Below are 18,508 nucleotides of genomic sequence, written 5' to 3'. Positions count from 1 at the left end.
GCTTTCAAGTGAATCCTTGGCCAGAAAGTGTCACATGGAAATGAAAGGCACCAAGATTTGATGAGTAAGTAGCTCAGGCTCTTTCTGCAGACAAGAGGGCACGGCCCAAGCTGGGGCAGAAGTCACAGGTTCACGACCTGGCTCTGACTTCCCAGGCTATGGCACTTTTCAAGGCACCCGCTGAGCCGCTACCTACTCCCTGACCCACAAGGACATGGAACCCAAATAAATGTTCCTTCCTTTTTGAGGCTCCAGTCTGGTTCCTGGCATAAGAAATCATTTGATGAAGAAAAAAAAAAATAGTGCTACAGGTAAATGAATCCTCAGGCTACAGAACTTCTACCTGCCAGACCTGTTGGGAAAATTCACGAGTCCCTGACACCTGCTCAGGGCTAGTCACGAAGATACCCCTCTGCTGCTCCCCATCTGTTCCAAATAAAGTCCACATCACAAGTCACCTGTAGCCACTCGCATGCCTGCGTCTCCAGAACCACCTGGGAACACGGGGGCCCTAAGCATCCCCTACTTGCCCTCCCGTGGTTGTGGTTACTTGAGACAGTTTCCAAGACCTTCCACCTGGAAAAGTTCCCTCCCTCCCCCAGCCACAGAGAGCACAGACCGAGCGCAGATGGAACAGGTAAGTTTTATTTGGACTTTCAACTTGTTCAGAGAGCTCAGGGGCCCGCCTCCTCTTTCCAGTCCCCCTTCCCTGTTTCGCCTCCCTGGGGGGACACTCAAGGTACAATGCCATGCGTCCCTGTAGTCCTCGGCTGCTTGCCCCGCCCCGACACACGCCCTCCCTCCCCTGCACTGAGGAGGGGGGCGGGTGAGGAGGAGGGGGGCCTGGAAGAGTTGGGTCAGAATGGCGCGTGCACCAACAGCAGCGCCCACTGGCCCCGCCCGGGCTGAAGCCTGGGAGAGGCTCGCAGTGGAGGAGAGTGGACTCATTGTGGGGCAGCAGGCTCTTGCCTGGGAAGCTCCCCACCTCAGCCCCGGGGACCCCCTGGCCTCCTGCTTACCCGTCCTTCTGAGGGTACGACTCTGAGGTAGATTTCACAGAGGGAATATGGGTCGCTGGGGTGTGGGAAGGGGGTTAGCTCTTTTTAAGTTGATCTCCACAGCACCCTGGGCCCATCCTCAGGTTCTGGCCTGGGAGGCTGGCCTGATGACATCCACCCAGCTATCGGAGGCTGAGTCACACCTGGGCTCCAGGGCACCTGTGGTGTCAGGGCTTGAGTGGGGTCAGGTTGGGGGACACGCCTGCCTTAACAACCTGCGCCTTGACACTGGGGGCTCCAGAAGAAGGGCGTGGGGCTGGGACGCAGACACAGATGGTTCACCGGCCTGAGGGCCATGGTACCTCAGGGCAGACTCTTGGGGCCAGATGCTCCCAGTCCTTTAGGGTCCTCCCTCTCCTCTCTCACCCTCCCTATTCCCCAGGGTGGGCTGAGGGGGAAAACAAGGCTGGCCTGCAGGGAATGGCAAGAAACAAGATGCCTCCTTCCCCCAGTGGGGGGCCCATGCCACGAGCTCCAACCTGGCCAGGGGACGGAGGAACCGGCATCAGTGTGCAGGGCAGGCTCTGGGACCCCACAGGGAGGCACTCTCTGGACAGAGCACAGCCTGAGAAATGTGGCCATCTGGGTAGGGGCTGGGGGAGCTTCTGGAGTCTTCTGATACCCTCCCCTCTCCCAGGCCCAAGCACTAGACACCCTCTTGGATCCAACTGTTTGAGAAGAGAAAGGCAGGAGAGGCTGGGTAGGATATGCCCCTCCCCATCCCAGCCCTTCCCACCTCCCCAGCAGAAGCCAGGGAGCTGGGGAGAACCTCGGTTGACCTCCCGGGAAGAGTCAGGGCTGAGTGGTGCCTGGACCAGGGAAGACGGCACACACGTTGACTCAGTAGCTAGTGGAGGTATCTGGGGGTCGCAAGGGGCAGGGGCCCCCCACGAGATTCATGCAGCATTCAAAGTGAGTGAGTGAGTGGGGGTGATGGGAGAAGGAGGAGAAACTGCCAGTGGGTGGGGGGAGGCACCCTAGATCTTGCTGTTCTCCAAGTGGGAGTCAATGTGTTTGATGAGGGCATCATCTGGGTACCCGACTGGGAAACCCAGCTGGCAGAGGGGGCAGCTGCGGATATCAGAGCCCACTGTCTCCATCAGTAGCTGTGGGGAGAGAAAGGAGTTGTTTATGGTCCACATCCGTCCTTCACCGTCCCCACTTTCCAGCTTGCCCTTTCCTAGGACTCAAGGCAGGGAGCACTGTGGCATGAGAAGGCATCTGGCATGAGAAGGCATCTCCTACATCACCCCCTTCCTCCCCCTCCCTAACCACTTTCCCCCAGTTAAGCACCCACTCTTCCAATCCTGGGCATGGTGTCCCCAGGTGGTGCTGAACGGGGAGGTAGGTATGCTCAGCCTGCCAGGATATCTGCAGCAATGAGGGGAGCCAAGACCCAGACATGCCCTCAGAATTACTCAGACACAGCTCCCTGATAACTCAGAGCAACGGATAACCCTAACAATGTACAGCCCCAAAATAATTTTCTGTCTGACTCTGGAATGTATTTTGGTCCTTCCAGGTGGCAAGGGTTGGCTCTGACATCCAGGAAACTCACTATTTTTGTGAAACGATACAGCCCTGAGAAACGGGTGTCTTCTACGACAGACAGAAAAGGGCAGGGGCTCTGAGGCCTGATGAACAGAGCTGAATGAGCAGGGCTGTCCCTGTCGGGACCCAAGACCGGTGTCAGCATGGCCTCCATCACCAATTAATAGATGTTTACTATTGAGCCAGGCACTGTGCAGAGTGCTTTGGGTTCACCGCCTCCCTCTTTAGAATTCTCTAATGGAATCAGATAATAAGTTATTGTCCTCATTTTCCAGTTGAGAAAACTGAGGGCCGAAGAAGACAAGGAAGTTGCCCAAGGTCCCAAAGCTATTAAGTGTTTAAGTCCAGAATCAAAGCAAGGACTGTCACTCTGAAGACTGGGTCTTTAACCATGAAACTGAACAAGTGTTAAAGAGTGCGGCCCCAATACAAGCCAACAAAACGCCCCTGGAGAGAGGGGGACGCACCGTCCAGGGGAGGAGCGTGGCGTCAAAGGCAGGGAGCCCCGCCCCCGGCTTCGCACCGAATGATGGGCGGGGCTCCCGGGTTTCCGACCACAGTGCACTCACGTTAATGGAGGGCCAGGACTGCGCGTGCTCGGCGTGGGCGTAGGCGGTGGCGGCGGGCGACTCGGGGACCGGGAAGCCCGCGCAGAACGAGGCGCAGCGGATGGCGCCGGCCTCCGGGCTGGGCGGACTGGCGGGCACGGCCCACTCCTCCTCCTCCGACGGCTGCTTCTCGAAGCGCAGGCGGATACCCTCGAAGGCGCGCCGCGGACTGAGGGGCCGGCCGGGGCCGTAGAGCTCGCCGCCGTAGGCCCGCGGCTTGGGTAGCGTGGCCGCCTCGGCTTGCAGCCAGGGCGGGGAGGCGCCCGCGTAGCCCGCGCCCTCCGCCATCTCTGAGTAGCTGCGCCGGCCCTGGAAGCCGGCCTTCACGTGGTGGCTGGGCGGCTTGGCGTAGGCTCGCTCGGCCAGCGTCCTCTCCCCGGGCGGCGGGGGCGGCGGAGGCCGGGGCTGCGGGGCCGGGCAGGTGGGGGGCCCTGGGGAGCGGCGCTGCGGGCTGGGGGACTGACACGGCGGCGGCACCGGCGAGCGGCGCTGCGGGACGGGCGACGGACAGGAGGGCGAGGCCGGAGAGCGGCGCTGCTGGGGCGAGGGGCAGGGGGGCCCAGGGGAGCGGCGCTGGGGGACAGGGGACTGGCACGGGGGACATGGGGGCGCCGCGCGGGCCGGCGGGGAGTGCGAGGGGCACTGGGGGGCCGGGGAGTGGCGCTGCGACAGCGGCGAGTGCCTCTGGCCTAGAAGAGAAGCGGAACAGGTCAGGTGGCAATGGTGGGGCTAGAGGACGTCAGGACTGGGGAGCCCGGGCCTTGCCAGCCACCAGTGCCCACCCACTCTCCTCCCGAGTGGAAGAGGCCGGGGCACCGGGGAAGGAAGTGGAGGGTGGCCCCTGCTGCCCTCTGGGTCCTCTCACCGCCACTCCGGGCCTGCTCCTGCAGCAGCGTCCTCAGGATCCTCCCCTGCAGCGAACTCAGCTCCCGAAGCCGGCCCAGCTCCTCCGTCAGCTCCGTGTAAGCCAGCGCCAAATTCACCCTGAAGGACACCCAGTCACCCGGGTCAAGGATTGACCGCAGCCTGCCCTGACCCTGAGGTCAGAGGGCAGAGAGTGGGTAAGCGGAGAAGGGAAGTGGGTTTACTGTCACAGCTGTGGAGGAAGAACGGCCTCTGCCCTGGCATCTGGCCCTCCCCTCCCAGACCCTCCAACCCCCGCTGCAGAAATTCTCTTGGGCATTAAGGGCCACCTCAAAGGGGAACCTCTTCCAGGGGGTTCCCTACACCTTACCTGGGGCTAGGGCAGTGGTTCCCAAGACAATGGGCGGGGGCTGGAGCGCTCAGTGATTTCAAGGGCTCCCTGAATCTCTATTCACTGAGCATTGTCTGTGGCCTGAACACATCTCATACAGGTATGTGTGAATGTGTTTCTAATCTGTGCAGAAACTGCGGTGACAAATAAAACACAGATTCATCAAAAAGCTGCACTGAATTTATAGTAGCTTTTGTCGCTGTGCGTTTTCTCAAAGTACTCATACTAATAGTGAAGTACAATCTGCGTATGGGGGCGGGGGACCAGAGGAGTTCTCACCTTTGGAAGATTAGAGACCGCTGTTGCACAGCCTATGAAGAGCCCCATTCTGTAAGTGAAGACATGGCCTCCTGGCTTGGCAGAGGTGCTGACTGATACACTTGAACCCAAGTATGCCTAGGTCCACTGCTTTGCTCCTTTCAGCCTTGCAACTCCCAGGACCACCAGGGAGCCCTTTACCTGGAGATCTCTGTGAACAGCTATTGTGCCCGGCACACCTCCAGGGGGCATCACTCACGTTAAGCACCTAACAAAAGTTGCCTTCTTCTGGAACTTCACTGGGAGTTCCTCAAACACAGAGATCATCACTGTGTTCGTATTCCCAGCATCTTGTCCAGGATCTGGTACCCAGTAGCTGTTCAGTAAGTCAGTATTGAATTGAGCCTCTCTTACCATTTTTCTTTCTTGTTCCCTTTGTTTTTCTCTTTTTTGCCAGGCCATGCAGCATGCAAGATCTTAGTTCCCTGGCCAAGAATTGAACCTGTGCCTCTTACTGTGGAAGTGTGCAATCTTAACCACTGGACCACCAGGGAAGTCCCTCTTCTTCCCTTTTTTTCCTCCCACTTCCTGCTCAGGCCTCCAGGGCACCCACCCTCATGGAGCTGGAACAGACTCAGCAAAGACTTCAACCACTTCCTTTTCTCTCCCTTTCTCTTTGGGTCCCTTTGACCCAGAACTGCTGAATGAAAGTTACCATTCTCAGTGCTGCCCCTCCTCTCTCCCACCCTAGCCTGCACACCTCCAGGGAGCCCATCCTGACATCACAGGAGACTCTGCCTGTGACACAGGTGACTTGGGTCACCGCCTTCATCTCTGATCTGGGCCTGGACAGAGCCTGGGAGGCAGGGGATATTGTTTCCCCAGATCTTGCCCCCTCATCCAATGAAGAAGAGATTCTGGAACTTTGTGGAAGTTGGAGCTGGAGAGGAAATGGCAGAGAGAAGCTTGGCCACTCCAGAGGGATTTTGTCTTGGGGAGGCAGTGGGGGGGGGTCTTGCCCTAGTAGCTGGGGAGCAAGGAGAGGACCCTGCTCTCATCTCATGGTAATGGGGCATGTAACAGAGGATACATGTGAATGGGAGGGAGCAAAGGGAGGTGTGAGACCAGTGTGATGAGTGAGGAACAGGGTGAGTGAGTGAGTGAGTGAGTGAGTGAGTGAGTGAGTGAGTGTGTGTGTGTGTGTGTGTGTGTGTGTGTGTGTGTGTGTGTGTGTCTGACCAACCCCGGAGAAGAGGACGGGAAGTCGTGAGGTTAGGGCTTCAGAGGGCAGGAAAAGCCGAGTGCAGCGGGTAGATGGTGACTGAACTCCCTCGCTCTCGCCTTGTTCTCTCACTAATCCTGGGGCAGAGCTGGGTGGAGGGGGAGCCCCTCCCACAACAAAACTATTTTTAACTCATCTGGGCCAAAGCCAAATTACTGCAAACAGGCTGGGATTCTGGGGAACAACCCCATTTCTTAGGGAGGGAGAGTGCCCTCTACCAGTCTGATGGTGGACAGGAACAGAGGGACGGAGTCCTTTGGGAAGCCTTTGCCAAGGTGCTGCAGCCTCCGTCCCATCTTATCTCAGCCCTCGGGTGTCCTATGTCCCCCGCCCTCCTCTAGCACGGGTCTGTGGGAAGGAACGGCATCGCCCTCATCAGACTGAGAGGTCCAGTCTATGGCCCATAGTAAACTGGGGACTTCCCAGTGGAAGGCTCCCTGCTTCAAGCCAGGGGGGCTGAGGGCAAGACCTGCATCTCCTCCCTCAGGCTGGGAACTTCCAGACAATGACGCTGACCCCCGGTGGTGAGGGCAGGAGGGGGCTCTGGGTAGGCACAGATGGAACATCCCCTCTGACCGAGCAGCCAGTGCCTCTCCCCATCTGCTTTCACTGCGTATCTCAGGTGACAGATACAGGTCGTCGCCTTCACACCCTGCCTCAGAGATCTCACCTGCCACACTCAGTTGCCAGGCCCCATCTCTCCTCTGCCTGCCTTCCTCCCCTTGTCAGGAGCTACCCCAGTTTCCAGCACCGAGTTCCCGGTACCCTCCTCGCAGCAAAATAGACAAGGCAGCAGGAAATGGAAGGGAGAAGGCCCTAGCCCAGGACACCCAGCCCCTCTTCCAGTTCTGTACCCCCCCACCACTGCCCCGTGTCCTCCAGGAGCTCCAGGCAGCCCTTGAAACTGCCTCTGAGACCCTGGGCAAGGTTAGGAGGACCAGACCTGATGCTCCAAGGTGCTGTGAGACCTTCCTCCTGCATTGGGTCACTACCCACCTCAAGATGCACAGGCCTGGGCTGCTAAATACGCTAACGACCTGAATGACTCACGTTAGAAAACACTGCCAATTCAGTGGAAAAAATCTCAACTTCACAACACAACCAAGAGTTGCATGCGTGCACCTGAATACACATTCCGCTTCCTGGCCCACACCTGAGTGCTATTTTCCACCATCACGGCTGTCTGGGAAGGCTGGGTCAGGTGAACGGCAGTAGATGCCTGCATCTGGGTGCTTCCTCATTGCTTAAATTATGGGGAACAAGTTCCGTCTGAATCTCTCAGAACTTGGGAAGCACCCAGAAAAGAATCATAATCGGTATGAGCCCTTATCAGAGGCCAGGCATTGTGCTAAGAACTTAATCTTCAGGACAACCCTGCAGTGTTGGCTGGCTTGGTACCTCCATGTTACAGATGAGAAAACCGAAGCTTACAGAGGTTAAGTCAGTTGACCAAAGTCATAAAGCCTAGTAATAGTGGAATTGCTGGAATGGGAGCTCTGGTCTCCTGGATGCTGAAGTCAAGGCTACTCACTACTCAGGTGGGAAGGCAGCAGAAGGCTAAGAGGAGGAGAAAGAGGCTGGGGACCTCCAAAGTGGCCTGGGATCCCTGAGTATCAGCAGCCCTGCCTGGGGAGGGGACAGGAGGGTGCTCAACACGTGTGGAAGTGGAAGGACAGAGTTTATATTAAGAGGCCAGCTCAAGGTCATCACAGAGCAGCAGTGGCACAAAGCAGGGACTCAGGCTCTTGGCACCTCAGCCTGCTGAGCTGGCATCTTTGGAGGAGCCAGAGTGCACAAGGCAGTGCTGGCAGGAAAGAGGGCTCCGAGCCCCTGTACACCATTCCACCCTCTGCTGACATCCTTTCATTCTTTCTTTCCACGAATAATTCAGGGAGTTCAAAAACTCATGTAGAAACAATCATCTTCACTGTTATTGATAAAGCAACAGAGATGAGAAAGGTTAGAGACCTAAGCATCTGCCTCTGTAGAAGACCTCTTTCTGCCTCAAACCAGCTGGGAGACACATGGGCTTCTGAGTGCAGTGTCTTCCTGGCTCACTGGGTGCCCTGTGATGCGCTGGAGTCTCCATGAGGATGCGGATGTGGCAGGGTCAAGATTCAGGCTAGCAGTGGGTCATGGGATTAGAACTAGGGACGGCTCGAGGTCAGGATTAAGGCGGGAGTCAGGGTCTGATGAGATCATCTTCCGTCAGGACTGGAGACCAGTTGGGGTCAGGATGAGGGATGGAGGTTACAGGCAGGGATGGGATCAGGATCAGAGCTGGTCATGTGGTCAGAATCCCTGGCTGACAGAATCAGGAGGAAAACAGAAACCCAGCATTCCCAGCTCCTCCATCCTTGCCCATAGCTGCCCCCGCTGCCCCCGCTGCCCCCTAGCCACTTCACCCTTGCGGGGGCATTTAAGGACCCAACTTTCCACTACCCACAGGCACACCCAGCACTAGTCTTCCCGCCCGGCCTGACCCTCAGGGAGGGGGCCACAGGCACCGGGCCGTGGAGCGGACTTGAGGTTGCGGGCTGGGGGGAGGAGGAAGTCGCTTGCAACAACCCAGCGATCTACCACTTCCTCTGAGGCGCCTTGAGCCCCTTCACTCTCCTCGACCAGCTATGACTTGCGGTCCACAGAGCCCGGCTCTTCATGGCAGCCCCTGCCACCCTTCCAGCTCAGCCAGATGTTCTTTGTGTGTAGAAAGCCTCCCCAGATGCAGCTTAATGGAGAAGTTTCACAGCAGGGTTGGAATCAGAGTCCTCCTCCAGGCTGGGGACCCACAGATCCCAGTTTGCCCAGGGCTGTCCTGGTTGACAGGAGTCACCTGGCAGAATTATTAATAGGGCCTCCTTTCACTTTCAAAAGTGATCAGTCAACAAATTGGGCTGCTCCTCGTATAAGGACCTCCTACCTGGACAAGAATTTGAAACATAAAAACACCACAGAAGTGCTATTACCCCATCATTTCAGGACCTGCTTGGTATTTGCACTTAATTTCTCTGATTACTTCCTTGTACCCTGATTTGCTCAGGGGACAACACTGTCACATGGTTTTTGGTGAGACTCAAATGAGATTTTATAGGTAAACTGCCTCGCACGGTGTCTGCTGGAATGAGGACTCAGGGAAATGCCTAGGAGATGGGGGGGTGAAAAGGGGAAACCAGTTTTGATCCATTTAAGGAGATACCAGCTCAATGAGTTTGGTTTGAATGAGGGGAGGATGTGGTGTTCCTCATCGAGGGAGATAGCGTGGGTAAGAGCTGCTCTCTGCCTCCCTGGCAGGGAGAGGGTCAGAGGTGGTTCAAAGCCCACCAACTCAGACCACAGTTAGGTGGGCGTGGTGGGCCCCCGACTTCAGAGCCCCTCCCCACCCTTGGGGAGCCCCGAGGCTGCAAGAGCTCAGGGCTTCAGTCCTGTGGGCCGGGCGTCCGGGCTGAAGGAAATTTGAAAGAAAGGAAGTAGGGAGGGTGAGAAGCATGAAGGGGGAGGCCCTGGGCCTGCTGGCTCTGGGGCATGAGACTGAGCTCAGGGTACACGGGGGTCTCCGACTTCCGTCCTGACCCCCCTACACTGCCCTTGACCTCTGTGCAGAGTTTCCATCCTCTCTCTCTGAGTTCACACTTCTCCCCTACCACTAACCGCAGCCCACGCAGAGGCTTGTGGGCGGAGAGAGGGGTGGGGGGGAGTGGGCGGAAAAGCACCCAGGCTGCAACATTGAGCCCCCCATGTTGGGGAAAAAGGCCTATAGTTTTCCCCCTCATCACTGATACTGAACCCCCATCTGCTCACAGGTGCTCCCCTCATGGATGAGTCCCCTCCTTCACTGACCCTGCATCCCCTCACTGAGCCCCTTCTAGAAGCCCCCTCTCCACAATCGCCCTTCCATCCTCAGAGTTAGCCACACCCCCAGGAAGGCCACACTCAGGACCTGAGACCCTGAGTAGGCCAGAGGAGGGGGCCGTGGGTCTGCACCTCGCGCTTAGCTGGGACCCTTCTGGTCTCCACTCCCATCTCTTCCTTCATTATTGCCTTTAGCCGCTGATCACTGAAGGTGGGTCACCTTCAGTGGCCCTTCCCCCTGGGCACTGAGTACCAGATGCTGGGCTGACCACACGGCCGGGAAACCTTGCCCTGAGGTCAGATTTGGAGGGTGGTGATCTGGTCTGGGTGCCCATTGTCAGAGGAACACTGACGATGGTCTTGTGAACCAGGGGCTGGGATAGGGGAGACTGGAAACCCTGGGGCTGGTACTGCCTCCAGGCCTGGCCCCTCAGCACTGGGCAGCCTCACAGAGGGGAATTCATAGAGGCAGCTGTAGTGTGGGAAGGCAATGTGAACAGCCAGGACTCCCACGGTAAAAGTGACGACCACCCTGGAGGCATCCACGCCAAGGAGGGGAGCACCTCTTGGGATACAATGAGTTCCCACCGAGGCATGGGCTGGACTCGGGAACCTCTGTGGCCCCCTCTTCCGCCTTCACACCTCCATCCAGATAACCCACCTCGGCTATCCTCTCCTGGAAGGCCCACATGTAAAATTCCCACGCGCCTGAAGGGTCAGGCAGAAGTAGAAGGGAAAGTAGGGGCTGGTGCGGGGAAAGGAGCTGAGGGCAGGTGACTGACGCCTCCTCAGGTGGGAGGACAGGGGAGGGAGCACTCGGGAAGCAGCTTATTACCAAAAGGAGCTGAGCTTATAAGAAAATAAAACTACCGGGGGAGTGAGGACTTCCTCTGAGAATTAACTCTTGCCAAGCTGGGGCTGTCCAGAGATACTTGGCCTAAAAGGAACTGTCAAGTTGGGCAAGAAGGGCCCGGCTGGCTCCAGGGGCAGACGTCCGGGAGGCCGTGAGGCAGAGTCCAAACCATGAAGACCCGGGGGAGGAGCTGGATGTCAACTCTGGTAGGACCAGCCGGGAGCAGAGCCCAGCTCCCTCTGGCTAAGAGACAGGGTGGGCATAGGTATCTTGTAAGGGGGAGGAAAAGGGGCTGTTCCAGCTAGGATGAGTGGCATGGACGGCATGACCTCCAGAGGCGTCTGTGGAAGGAATCCTCTTTTACCCACTCACTCGGCCCCTGGGAACGTGCCACCTCTTCTCAGCCTCCCCCACATCACCTTCCACTCACATCCCTCAGCAGTGATGGACCGCTGAGCCTGTGAGGGAAACCTGGGGCCAACGAGGTGAAATCAGCAAAGCTGAGCCACTCAGCATCCCAGGAGGGGGTCCCTGAGATTGGAATCCTGGCTGTTCAGACTCCAGCCAAAAAAAAAAAATCCTCTCTCTGGGTTCAACCTATTGAGGGAGGTTTCTCGACTGGTCTTCTGGGAGGGAGGTGGATCCAGGAAGCCATAGAGGGAGATACGGTGTGACTTTAGGGGCAAGCTAGGATTCTAGAACATGTATGGGTGTGTGTGTTTTCCGGGTCTGGGCATACAGGCTAGGACAGGCTCTGAGCGCCAGCCACAAGCTAGGGTGGACCCTCTCTGCAGAGGCCCCTAACAGTGAGGAGTCCCACCCATTAGTCCCACAAACTAGGTTCTCACTCCCCAGCTATCACAGCTCCACCCAGGTCCTCACCCCAGGGTGCAGGGGGAGGTGAGCGGCCCCTGACTGACCAGAAGCAGGGAGGAAGGTGAGGAGGCCCAGGGGGTCCCGGAGCCGGGTGTGTGTGTGCTGGAGGGTTGGCCCCTGCCCTCTCCAGGCCTCAGTCTTCCCCACCAATGAAAGGAGGGAGTCTGCATCACACTCCTCATCTTGTCGGGGGAAGGCTTAGGCGGAAGGAGGCTTGTGCTCTATTTCTCAGAAAGTGGGAGAGGATGAGTTCGGGTGCGGATGTGAGAGGCACCAGGCTCACTGCTGCCAGGCTGCGTGCACCCTCTCCCTGGCTGCCCAGTGCTGCCCCAGAGGCCCCCACTAGGCACCCCGCTGACACAGCGCCCTTCCCACCTACTGCTGCTTCTCTTCAATGGCAGGATCCCCAAGGGACATCCCAGCCTGATATGTTCTAATTCCCGGCTTGCTGCTGCATGAACTCAAGGAAGTCTGTCCTCTCCTAAGTCTCAGCTTTCTCTCTCCTGAGGTAGGAGACAATCCTGAAAGAGACCATCTTCTCCTTCCTCCTCGTCAGGGAGGAGCTGGTTAACCCAACTGGCTGGGCCTTGTTACTGGGATAGAAAATAAGTCCCACAGAGACCCAAAACTCACCAGAGGACACAACACAGCAGCAAAGCTGCCGAGAAAGTCTCTCTCAACCCAACACCTCGACAAGACACAGGCCTGGGTGCCAGAGAAAGCAAAGGGAACCTCCTAGAACCTGAGCATGCCAGAACCTCGCCTCCTTCCCTGTGAAGGACACAGAGCCGCACAAGCAACCCAAAACACAGCCCTGACTGCTTGGAAGAGAGGTTCCCCCAAACAATGTGGAGGGGGAGGAGTGAACCAAAGAGGGAATCTGGAAAATGCCACCCCCTGGGTTGCAGAGGTTAAGAGGAAGAGGATTACAAAGTGACTTACTGATCATCCCCAACTCTTTTCACCCACGCCATGTCCCGCTCCGACTGGTTGGAGGCTAGATCCTAAGGGAAAGATGGAGCAGTCAGACCCCAACCCCTGGCCTGGACCTCCCTTCTTTACCATTCCCAGGACGGGTCTGTACTCAGTGAGGAAACCCCAGATCTCTGTAAGAGTTCTTTCCAGCAGCTCCCAGCACTCCACAGAGCTCCACAGGTGCCAGAGCAGGGGCCTGGGGTTGGTGCCCCCGCTTTTACCTGGGCCCGGGTCTCCTGCAGCTGCTTCAGCTCCCCCTGCAGCCGCTCACACTCGGCCTGGAGCTGCTCCTCCCGAAGCTGAGCCCCTCGGGCCTCTCCCTGGGCAGCCTCCAGAGCCTCTTCCAGCCGCCGCCGCTCCAGCTCACTCATACTCGGCGTGGCGCCTGGCCAGCCTGCTGCAGAGGAAAGGACAATGTCATGCTGGAACCAGCTGCTGGGTCCCCTCCACCCACTCCCAGATCAACACAAAGTGAAACAGGTGAGAACTGCAGCATGAGGGTTCCAAGAGAGACAGCTGGAGGGCAGCCACCCCAGGATGACAGATAAACCTCTACTGAGAGGAGAGGGCAATGATGGGCCGAGTTGCATTTTCTAACCTTCCTGGAGGTCAGGGGAGAGATAAGATGGGCTTTGGAAGAGTTTCCCTGGTCAGACTCTCGTCCACAAGCATCCTTAGGGGCCTCTCCTAATCGCAACCAAAGACAAGCAGGGGGACTCTGGGTGGGGCTGCCCTCTGCTGGCATATATAGGAATTGCAGGAGGAGCCTGTGAACGAAGGATTTAAGGGAGGGATTTCAGTTGGGAGAACCTGGAGTAATGGTGGTGAGGTGAGGGGACAGTTGGTTAAGGAGGGATGAGGTGATTATGGGAGAAATTTAAGACAGTATAAGTTGAGCACCGGACTTCCCTGGTGGCTCAGATGGTAAAGCGTCTGTCTACGATGTGGGAGACCTGGGTTCAATCCCTGGGTTGGGAAGATCCCTTGGAGAAGGAAATAGCAATCCACTCCAGTGCTATTGCCTGGAAAATCCCATGGACAGAGGAGCCTGTTAGGCTACAGTCCATGGGGTCGCAAAGAGTCGGACATGACTGAGCGAGTTCACGTTCACATTCAAGTTGAGCACCGAAGAACTGATGCTTTTGAACTGTGGCATTGGAGAAGATTCTTGAGAGTCCCTTGGACTCCAAGGAGCTCAAACCAGTCCATCTTAAACGAAATCAGTCCTGAATATTCATTGGAAGGACTGATGCTGAAGCTGAAGCTCTAATACTTTAGCCACCTGATGTGAAGAACTGACTCATTAGAAAAGACCCTGAGGCTGGGAAAGACTGAAGGCAGGAGGAGAAGGGGACGACAGAGGATGAGATGGTTGGATGGCATCACCGACTCAGTGGACATGAGTCTGAGCAAGCTCGGGGAGATGGTGAAGGACAGGGAAGCCTGGTGTACTGCAGTCCATGGGGTCGTAAAGAGTTGGACACAACTGAGGAACTGAACTGAACTGAATGGGGTGTTGACTAACCATCTGAAACCCTGGAAGTGTCCAATGGGGTTGAAATGGGGGGCTGGCTGGGGGGACTTTGGAGTATGGAAACCAGGGGTCACTGAAAGCTCACCGTGACTCAAGCCAGATCCCCCTCTCAGCGCCAAGTAGTGAAGGTCCAGATCAGCACAGGGCGGGGCAGGGGCAGGCGGGGGGCTCAGGCTGGGGAAGTCTACATCCCGGAGGCCTTGCTGCTGCCGCAGCTGCTGCTCCAAACCACAGATCTGCCGCAGGTGAGTCTCCACCAGGGCCCGCTATAGAGAGAGAAAAGAGGGTGAGGGTCTGCACCAGGCCAGGGCAACCCAATGGGCTCCCTAACCCCAGGACTTCCCTACGGTTGGGTATCCATCACCCCTCTAAACTGAGCGGAGGCCCCAGGTCACACATCCCAACTGCACTCTCCAAGAGGCCACGAGGACAAGGTCCCTCCCATCGACTGCAATGCGGATGTTTCTGGCTACTGCCCCTTGCAAGGTCACAGTTAATGCCTCTTCCCTGTCACTGACACACAGAAACACTGCTAAAACTACTCAGCCCCCTATCCGAACACTGCCACCCCCTCAAGAGCGTAAAAGCTTCCATTTGTATATGTGACGTAACTACTCTGGGCTTTGTGTACCTCATCTGTAATATGGGGCTAACCACACCTACCTCTGAGGTCAGTTTGTTACAAGGATTAAAATCAGTAAATATACCTGAAGAGATGAGAATTATGCCTGGCACACAGGTAAGTGCCATGTAAATGCGATTAAGTCAAAGCATTTTTACACGAATGTCCCATAACAGCTCAGCAAGGTCGTTATTATTTGCCCCACTTCTCAGAGGCAGGACAGAGGCTAAGTGACTTGACCCAGGTCATAGCTAGGAGTCAGTAAGAGACCATGTCTCCTGATTGACACCTGCCCACTTGCTCAACCACATGGCCATACTGTGACTTAGAATCACGCACAGGCCAAGGCCCATCCCAGCAGTCACAAACACTTCCAGTCCCCTCTGTCCTCACCCGTACAGCCTTCCAGCACAGTGCTATAGGCAGAGGGTCAACCCAGCACGAGACCCAAACATACTCACAGACTCACAGTGTTCTACGGGGGCACTCACATAGTCATTCTCTGTCACTGTATAGTCAGGATGTATACAGAGTTGCTCACAACTTATATGACACACACAACCCCACTTACCAGACGTGGACACTCACAGACAGACATGAACACGCAGAGTGCATACCACAAGCACACAGCCAAGGTCACACCCTCAAGCACCCAGGCTCCCTGGACCTCACCATCTCCCCCAGCTCCGTCTCCAGGTCACTCTTCTCTACGCAGAGCTTCTCGTAAGCCTGGATCATCTCCCCAAGCTGTTCTTCCTGCTCCTTGTTTTTCTGCAACTGGATGAGGCACAGAGAGGGCAAAGGGCAGCCAGAGTCAGGCCTACCTTGACTTGGGGGCAGAGCAGCACCCTGTGCCTCCCACCCCCACTGCCAGCACCCAGTGGAGGGGCAGGTGGAGTTGAAGCTGGTACTGTGGAAGACCATGGCCATCTCTGATCAAAGAGACGGAAGGCCAGAGGCTGGGGTTGGGGATTATCAGAGGTGGATTGGTACAAAGACTCAGGGAGGGCTCACCTCATGCTGGAACTGGTTGAGCCGTTGCTGCAGGCTGACTTTCTCCACCTCCAGCAGGGAACCATCCTTGATTTCATATAGAGAGAAACCGTGCTCCTCCCCAAAGTCACTGATCAGTGGGTACTGCAAATGAGGTAGGCCCTCAGAAGAGCTTCAGCCTCTGTGTCCCCATCCCACAACCTGACTCAGAGTTCTAGTCTCTCCCTCCCAGTTCCAGTGGGATCTGTTCATCCCAATTCCCATGGCCCAGGAAGCGGTTCCCACCAGCCAGATCTTTTTTAGATCTAAGGTCTAGCGCTCCTAAGAGGATCCCTCCCGATCCCTTCCTGATTGGTGCTGGGCTCTCCGGAGTCCCCATCCACCCAGAGCAGCCATAACCCTCATGAGGGATCCTCGAGTGCCCCAGACCCCTCTTTCGGATCCCTGAAGTCTCTGCTGGATCTCTAGCAGTCCCCTCCCCTGCCACACACATAATCAGACCCCCATCACCCCCAGGTTCTGACCTTGATCTCGTAGACTTTGAGGCGGCGGCGGAGGGTGGCATTCTCCCTCTCCAGGCCCCCCAGCCTCTCCTTGATGTCTCCGTAGGCTGTGATCAGGGCAAAGTGGGAGGCAGAGCACAGGTCCTCCCCCAGCGAGGGGTCTCCAGGGGCATCCAGCCACACCTCACTGGGCCCCAGGGCCTCCTGGGTCAGGATGCTGATGTCATCCTCAAACATGGACTCCATGGCAAGGGCCTGGGCCACAGCCCGCCCTGGGCCTCCTGGGAGAGCAGGAGCAACGGTGGGGAGGGGGGCCCAGAGCTTGTCCCAACACCCCTTGTCCTGACCTGAGGAGCTCTGTGGCCAGCTGAGATGCAGCCTGGTCCTGCCTCTGTGTCTCACAGCTCCCTCCCAGACCCATCTTCTCTTCTCTGCTGCCCTGGGGAAGGGGCTGGGACCAGAAGCAATTAAGACTTGCGGGGGACAGTGGGAGCAGGGACAAATAGGGACAAGTAAGCGAAGCCAGAAGCAGAGAAGGACCCTTTCTGGAACCCAGGGGTACCTGTGGACAGGAGAGCGCTGCCTTCCCAGCACAGGGGGTCCAGATGAGGCCTGCCTTGACTTACTCCTCAGCCCCCTCCCCACCCCAGGCCTCACTTCCCCAAATACCTCTCTGACAAGCTCCTCATGCCAGGCCTCCAGCACCCCTGGCTCCTCCCTAAGGAACGCCCAGTGCTTCTGGGAGGGTCAGCCCCACCACGGTCAGCACATCCTCTGCTGGGCCCCCGCCCAACTTCCCAGCTTCCTCCTGTAGGATCCCAGAGTTCAGGAAAAGGAAGCACCTCCCCAACTCACACTGGGTTTGTGGCAACCCTCCAGGCCCTCCTCACCCCTGACCTGGGACCCACAGGAAGTCCTTGGCTGTGTCTGAGGGAACACAGAGGGGAAGGGGGCTCTGGGAGAGGCCGCAGGGTTCAGGTGAAGAGGGCAGACAACGAACTCCTAAGCCCGGCCTGTGTGCTTGCACACAGGGAAGTGGGGAGCCCTGGGAGGGGGCAGGAATGACTCAGGGCTCCCGAAACAGTACGCGAGGGGGTGCGTGTGTACTTCTCCTGGCCCTGTTTATGAATGTGTGTCTGTGGCTGGCATGTGTGGGGGGAGTGTGTGTCTGTGAATGAGTGTAGGTGTGTCATAGTCAATGAGCGCCTTAAGCGGGGATGCAGGCGGGCGTCGGATGGAGGGGGAAGTGACCGGGAGGCCGTGAGTGTTTGTGTGTGCGTGTGTGCACGCGTGCGTGAGCGTGTGTGAAGGGTGGGCACGTTCGGGGCCGTGTGTCACGTGAGGCACTATGGGAATGTCCGAGGTGTGCGCGCGCGCCGGAGCATGTGTGCGCGTAAGAGAGGGGGCTCCCGAGGTGTGAATTGAGGCAGTGGGGTCCGCGACCTCCCAAAGCCGGGCAGCAAAAGCCTTGGGTGGAGAGGACTCGGGCCCAGGCCCCAACACCGCCCCGCATTAAGTGCCAGGGAAACGCGTGTGACCGGGTCTGAGTAAGAAGTGTGTGCGCGTGTTTGTAGGGCTGGCCCCACCTTTAACCCTCTCCTCTCCAAGCCTATCCCCTCTCCCCCAGCTCCGCTCACCAGCGCTCACCACACCCCCGACCCCCGGCCCGCCACTTCGAGCCCAACCCCACGAGCTGGGGCTCTGCCTCCTGGGCGATCGCGACCCGCGTTTGCTTCCTCTGCATTCTCTCCCTTCGGCCCAGCGGCCCCGCGCGAGCGCGACGACAGGCGGATGGGGAAGGGGTGCCTCCTCGGCCCGGGCCCCTTCTGCGGCCCCTTTAAGAGCCGCCCTTTAAACCCCTTTAGCTCGGCCGACAGAAATTGTCGTCCCTCCCCTCTCAGAGGCCCGGACCAGGCAGCCCCCTCCCCCACTGCCGCCGAGCCCCGGGCCCCCCAGTCCACCTCCCGGGGCCGGGGAAGGGGCTCCGGAAGCGGTGCGGCCTGAGAAGCGGCGGAAGAGGGGGAAAAGGGGGAATGCGAACGGCCGACGCCGGACCCCTCCCCTCCCCGCTACCCTGGACCAGCTGCGGGCCAACCTCCTCTCCAGCCCACCCCGCGACCCCCGGGGGCCAACCCTAGGCGCCGCTCCCCTCCCCCAGCCCAGCCCTGCCGGGACTCACAGCTGCTGCCGGTTCCTGCTGGTAATCGCAGCTTACCCCCTCCGCCTGCTCCCTCCCCAGACGGGCACCGGTGCCCCCCCCCCCCCGGCACCGCGCCCCGCGCCGCCCCCGC

The 18,508-nt window shown here is 58.0% G+C and overlaps 1 protein-coding gene across 4 annotated transcripts; it reads right to left on the bottom strand.

The window, feature by feature from the left end:
- Positions 1-625: 625 nt before the first annotated feature.
- TBKBP1 (TBK1 binding protein 1) lies at positions 626-18,508 on the bottom strand. Of its 4 annotated transcripts, none has more exons than XM_040245550.1 (10): positions 18,397-18,508; positions 16,239-16,498; positions 15,736-15,858; positions 15,394-15,498; positions 14,185-14,365; positions 12,787-12,962; positions 12,533-12,594; positions 4,083-4,201; positions 3,179-3,906; positions 626-2,164 (listed from the first exon to the last, which is right to left on the bottom strand). In XM_040245550.1, the coding sequence occupies exons 2-10, from the start codon at positions 16,461-16,463 to the stop codon at positions 2,036-2,038; spliced, it is 1,848 nt and encodes a 615-aa protein (XP_040101484.1). In that variant the 5' UTR covers positions 16,464-16,498; positions 18,397-18,508; the 3' UTR covers positions 626-2,035. The 4 variants fall into 4 exon arrangements, with proteins under 4 accessions (XP_040101484.1, XP_040101487.1, XP_040101486.1 ...); XM_040245553.1 differs by having other exon boundaries at positions 12,787-12,959; XM_040245552.1 differs by lacking the exon at positions 18,397-18,508 and adding an exon at positions 16,887-18,349.

The sequence above is a fragment of the Oryx dammah genome, unplaced genomic scaffold (assembly GCF_014754425.2).
Source record: "Oryx dammah isolate SB20612 unplaced genomic scaffold, SCBI_Odam_1.1 HiC_scaffold_8, whole genome shotgun sequence".
Taxonomy (NCBI): Eukaryota; Metazoa; Chordata; class Mammalia; order Artiodactyla; family Bovidae; genus Oryx; species Oryx dammah.
This window is presented reverse-complemented; position numbering and strand designations above follow the sequence as displayed.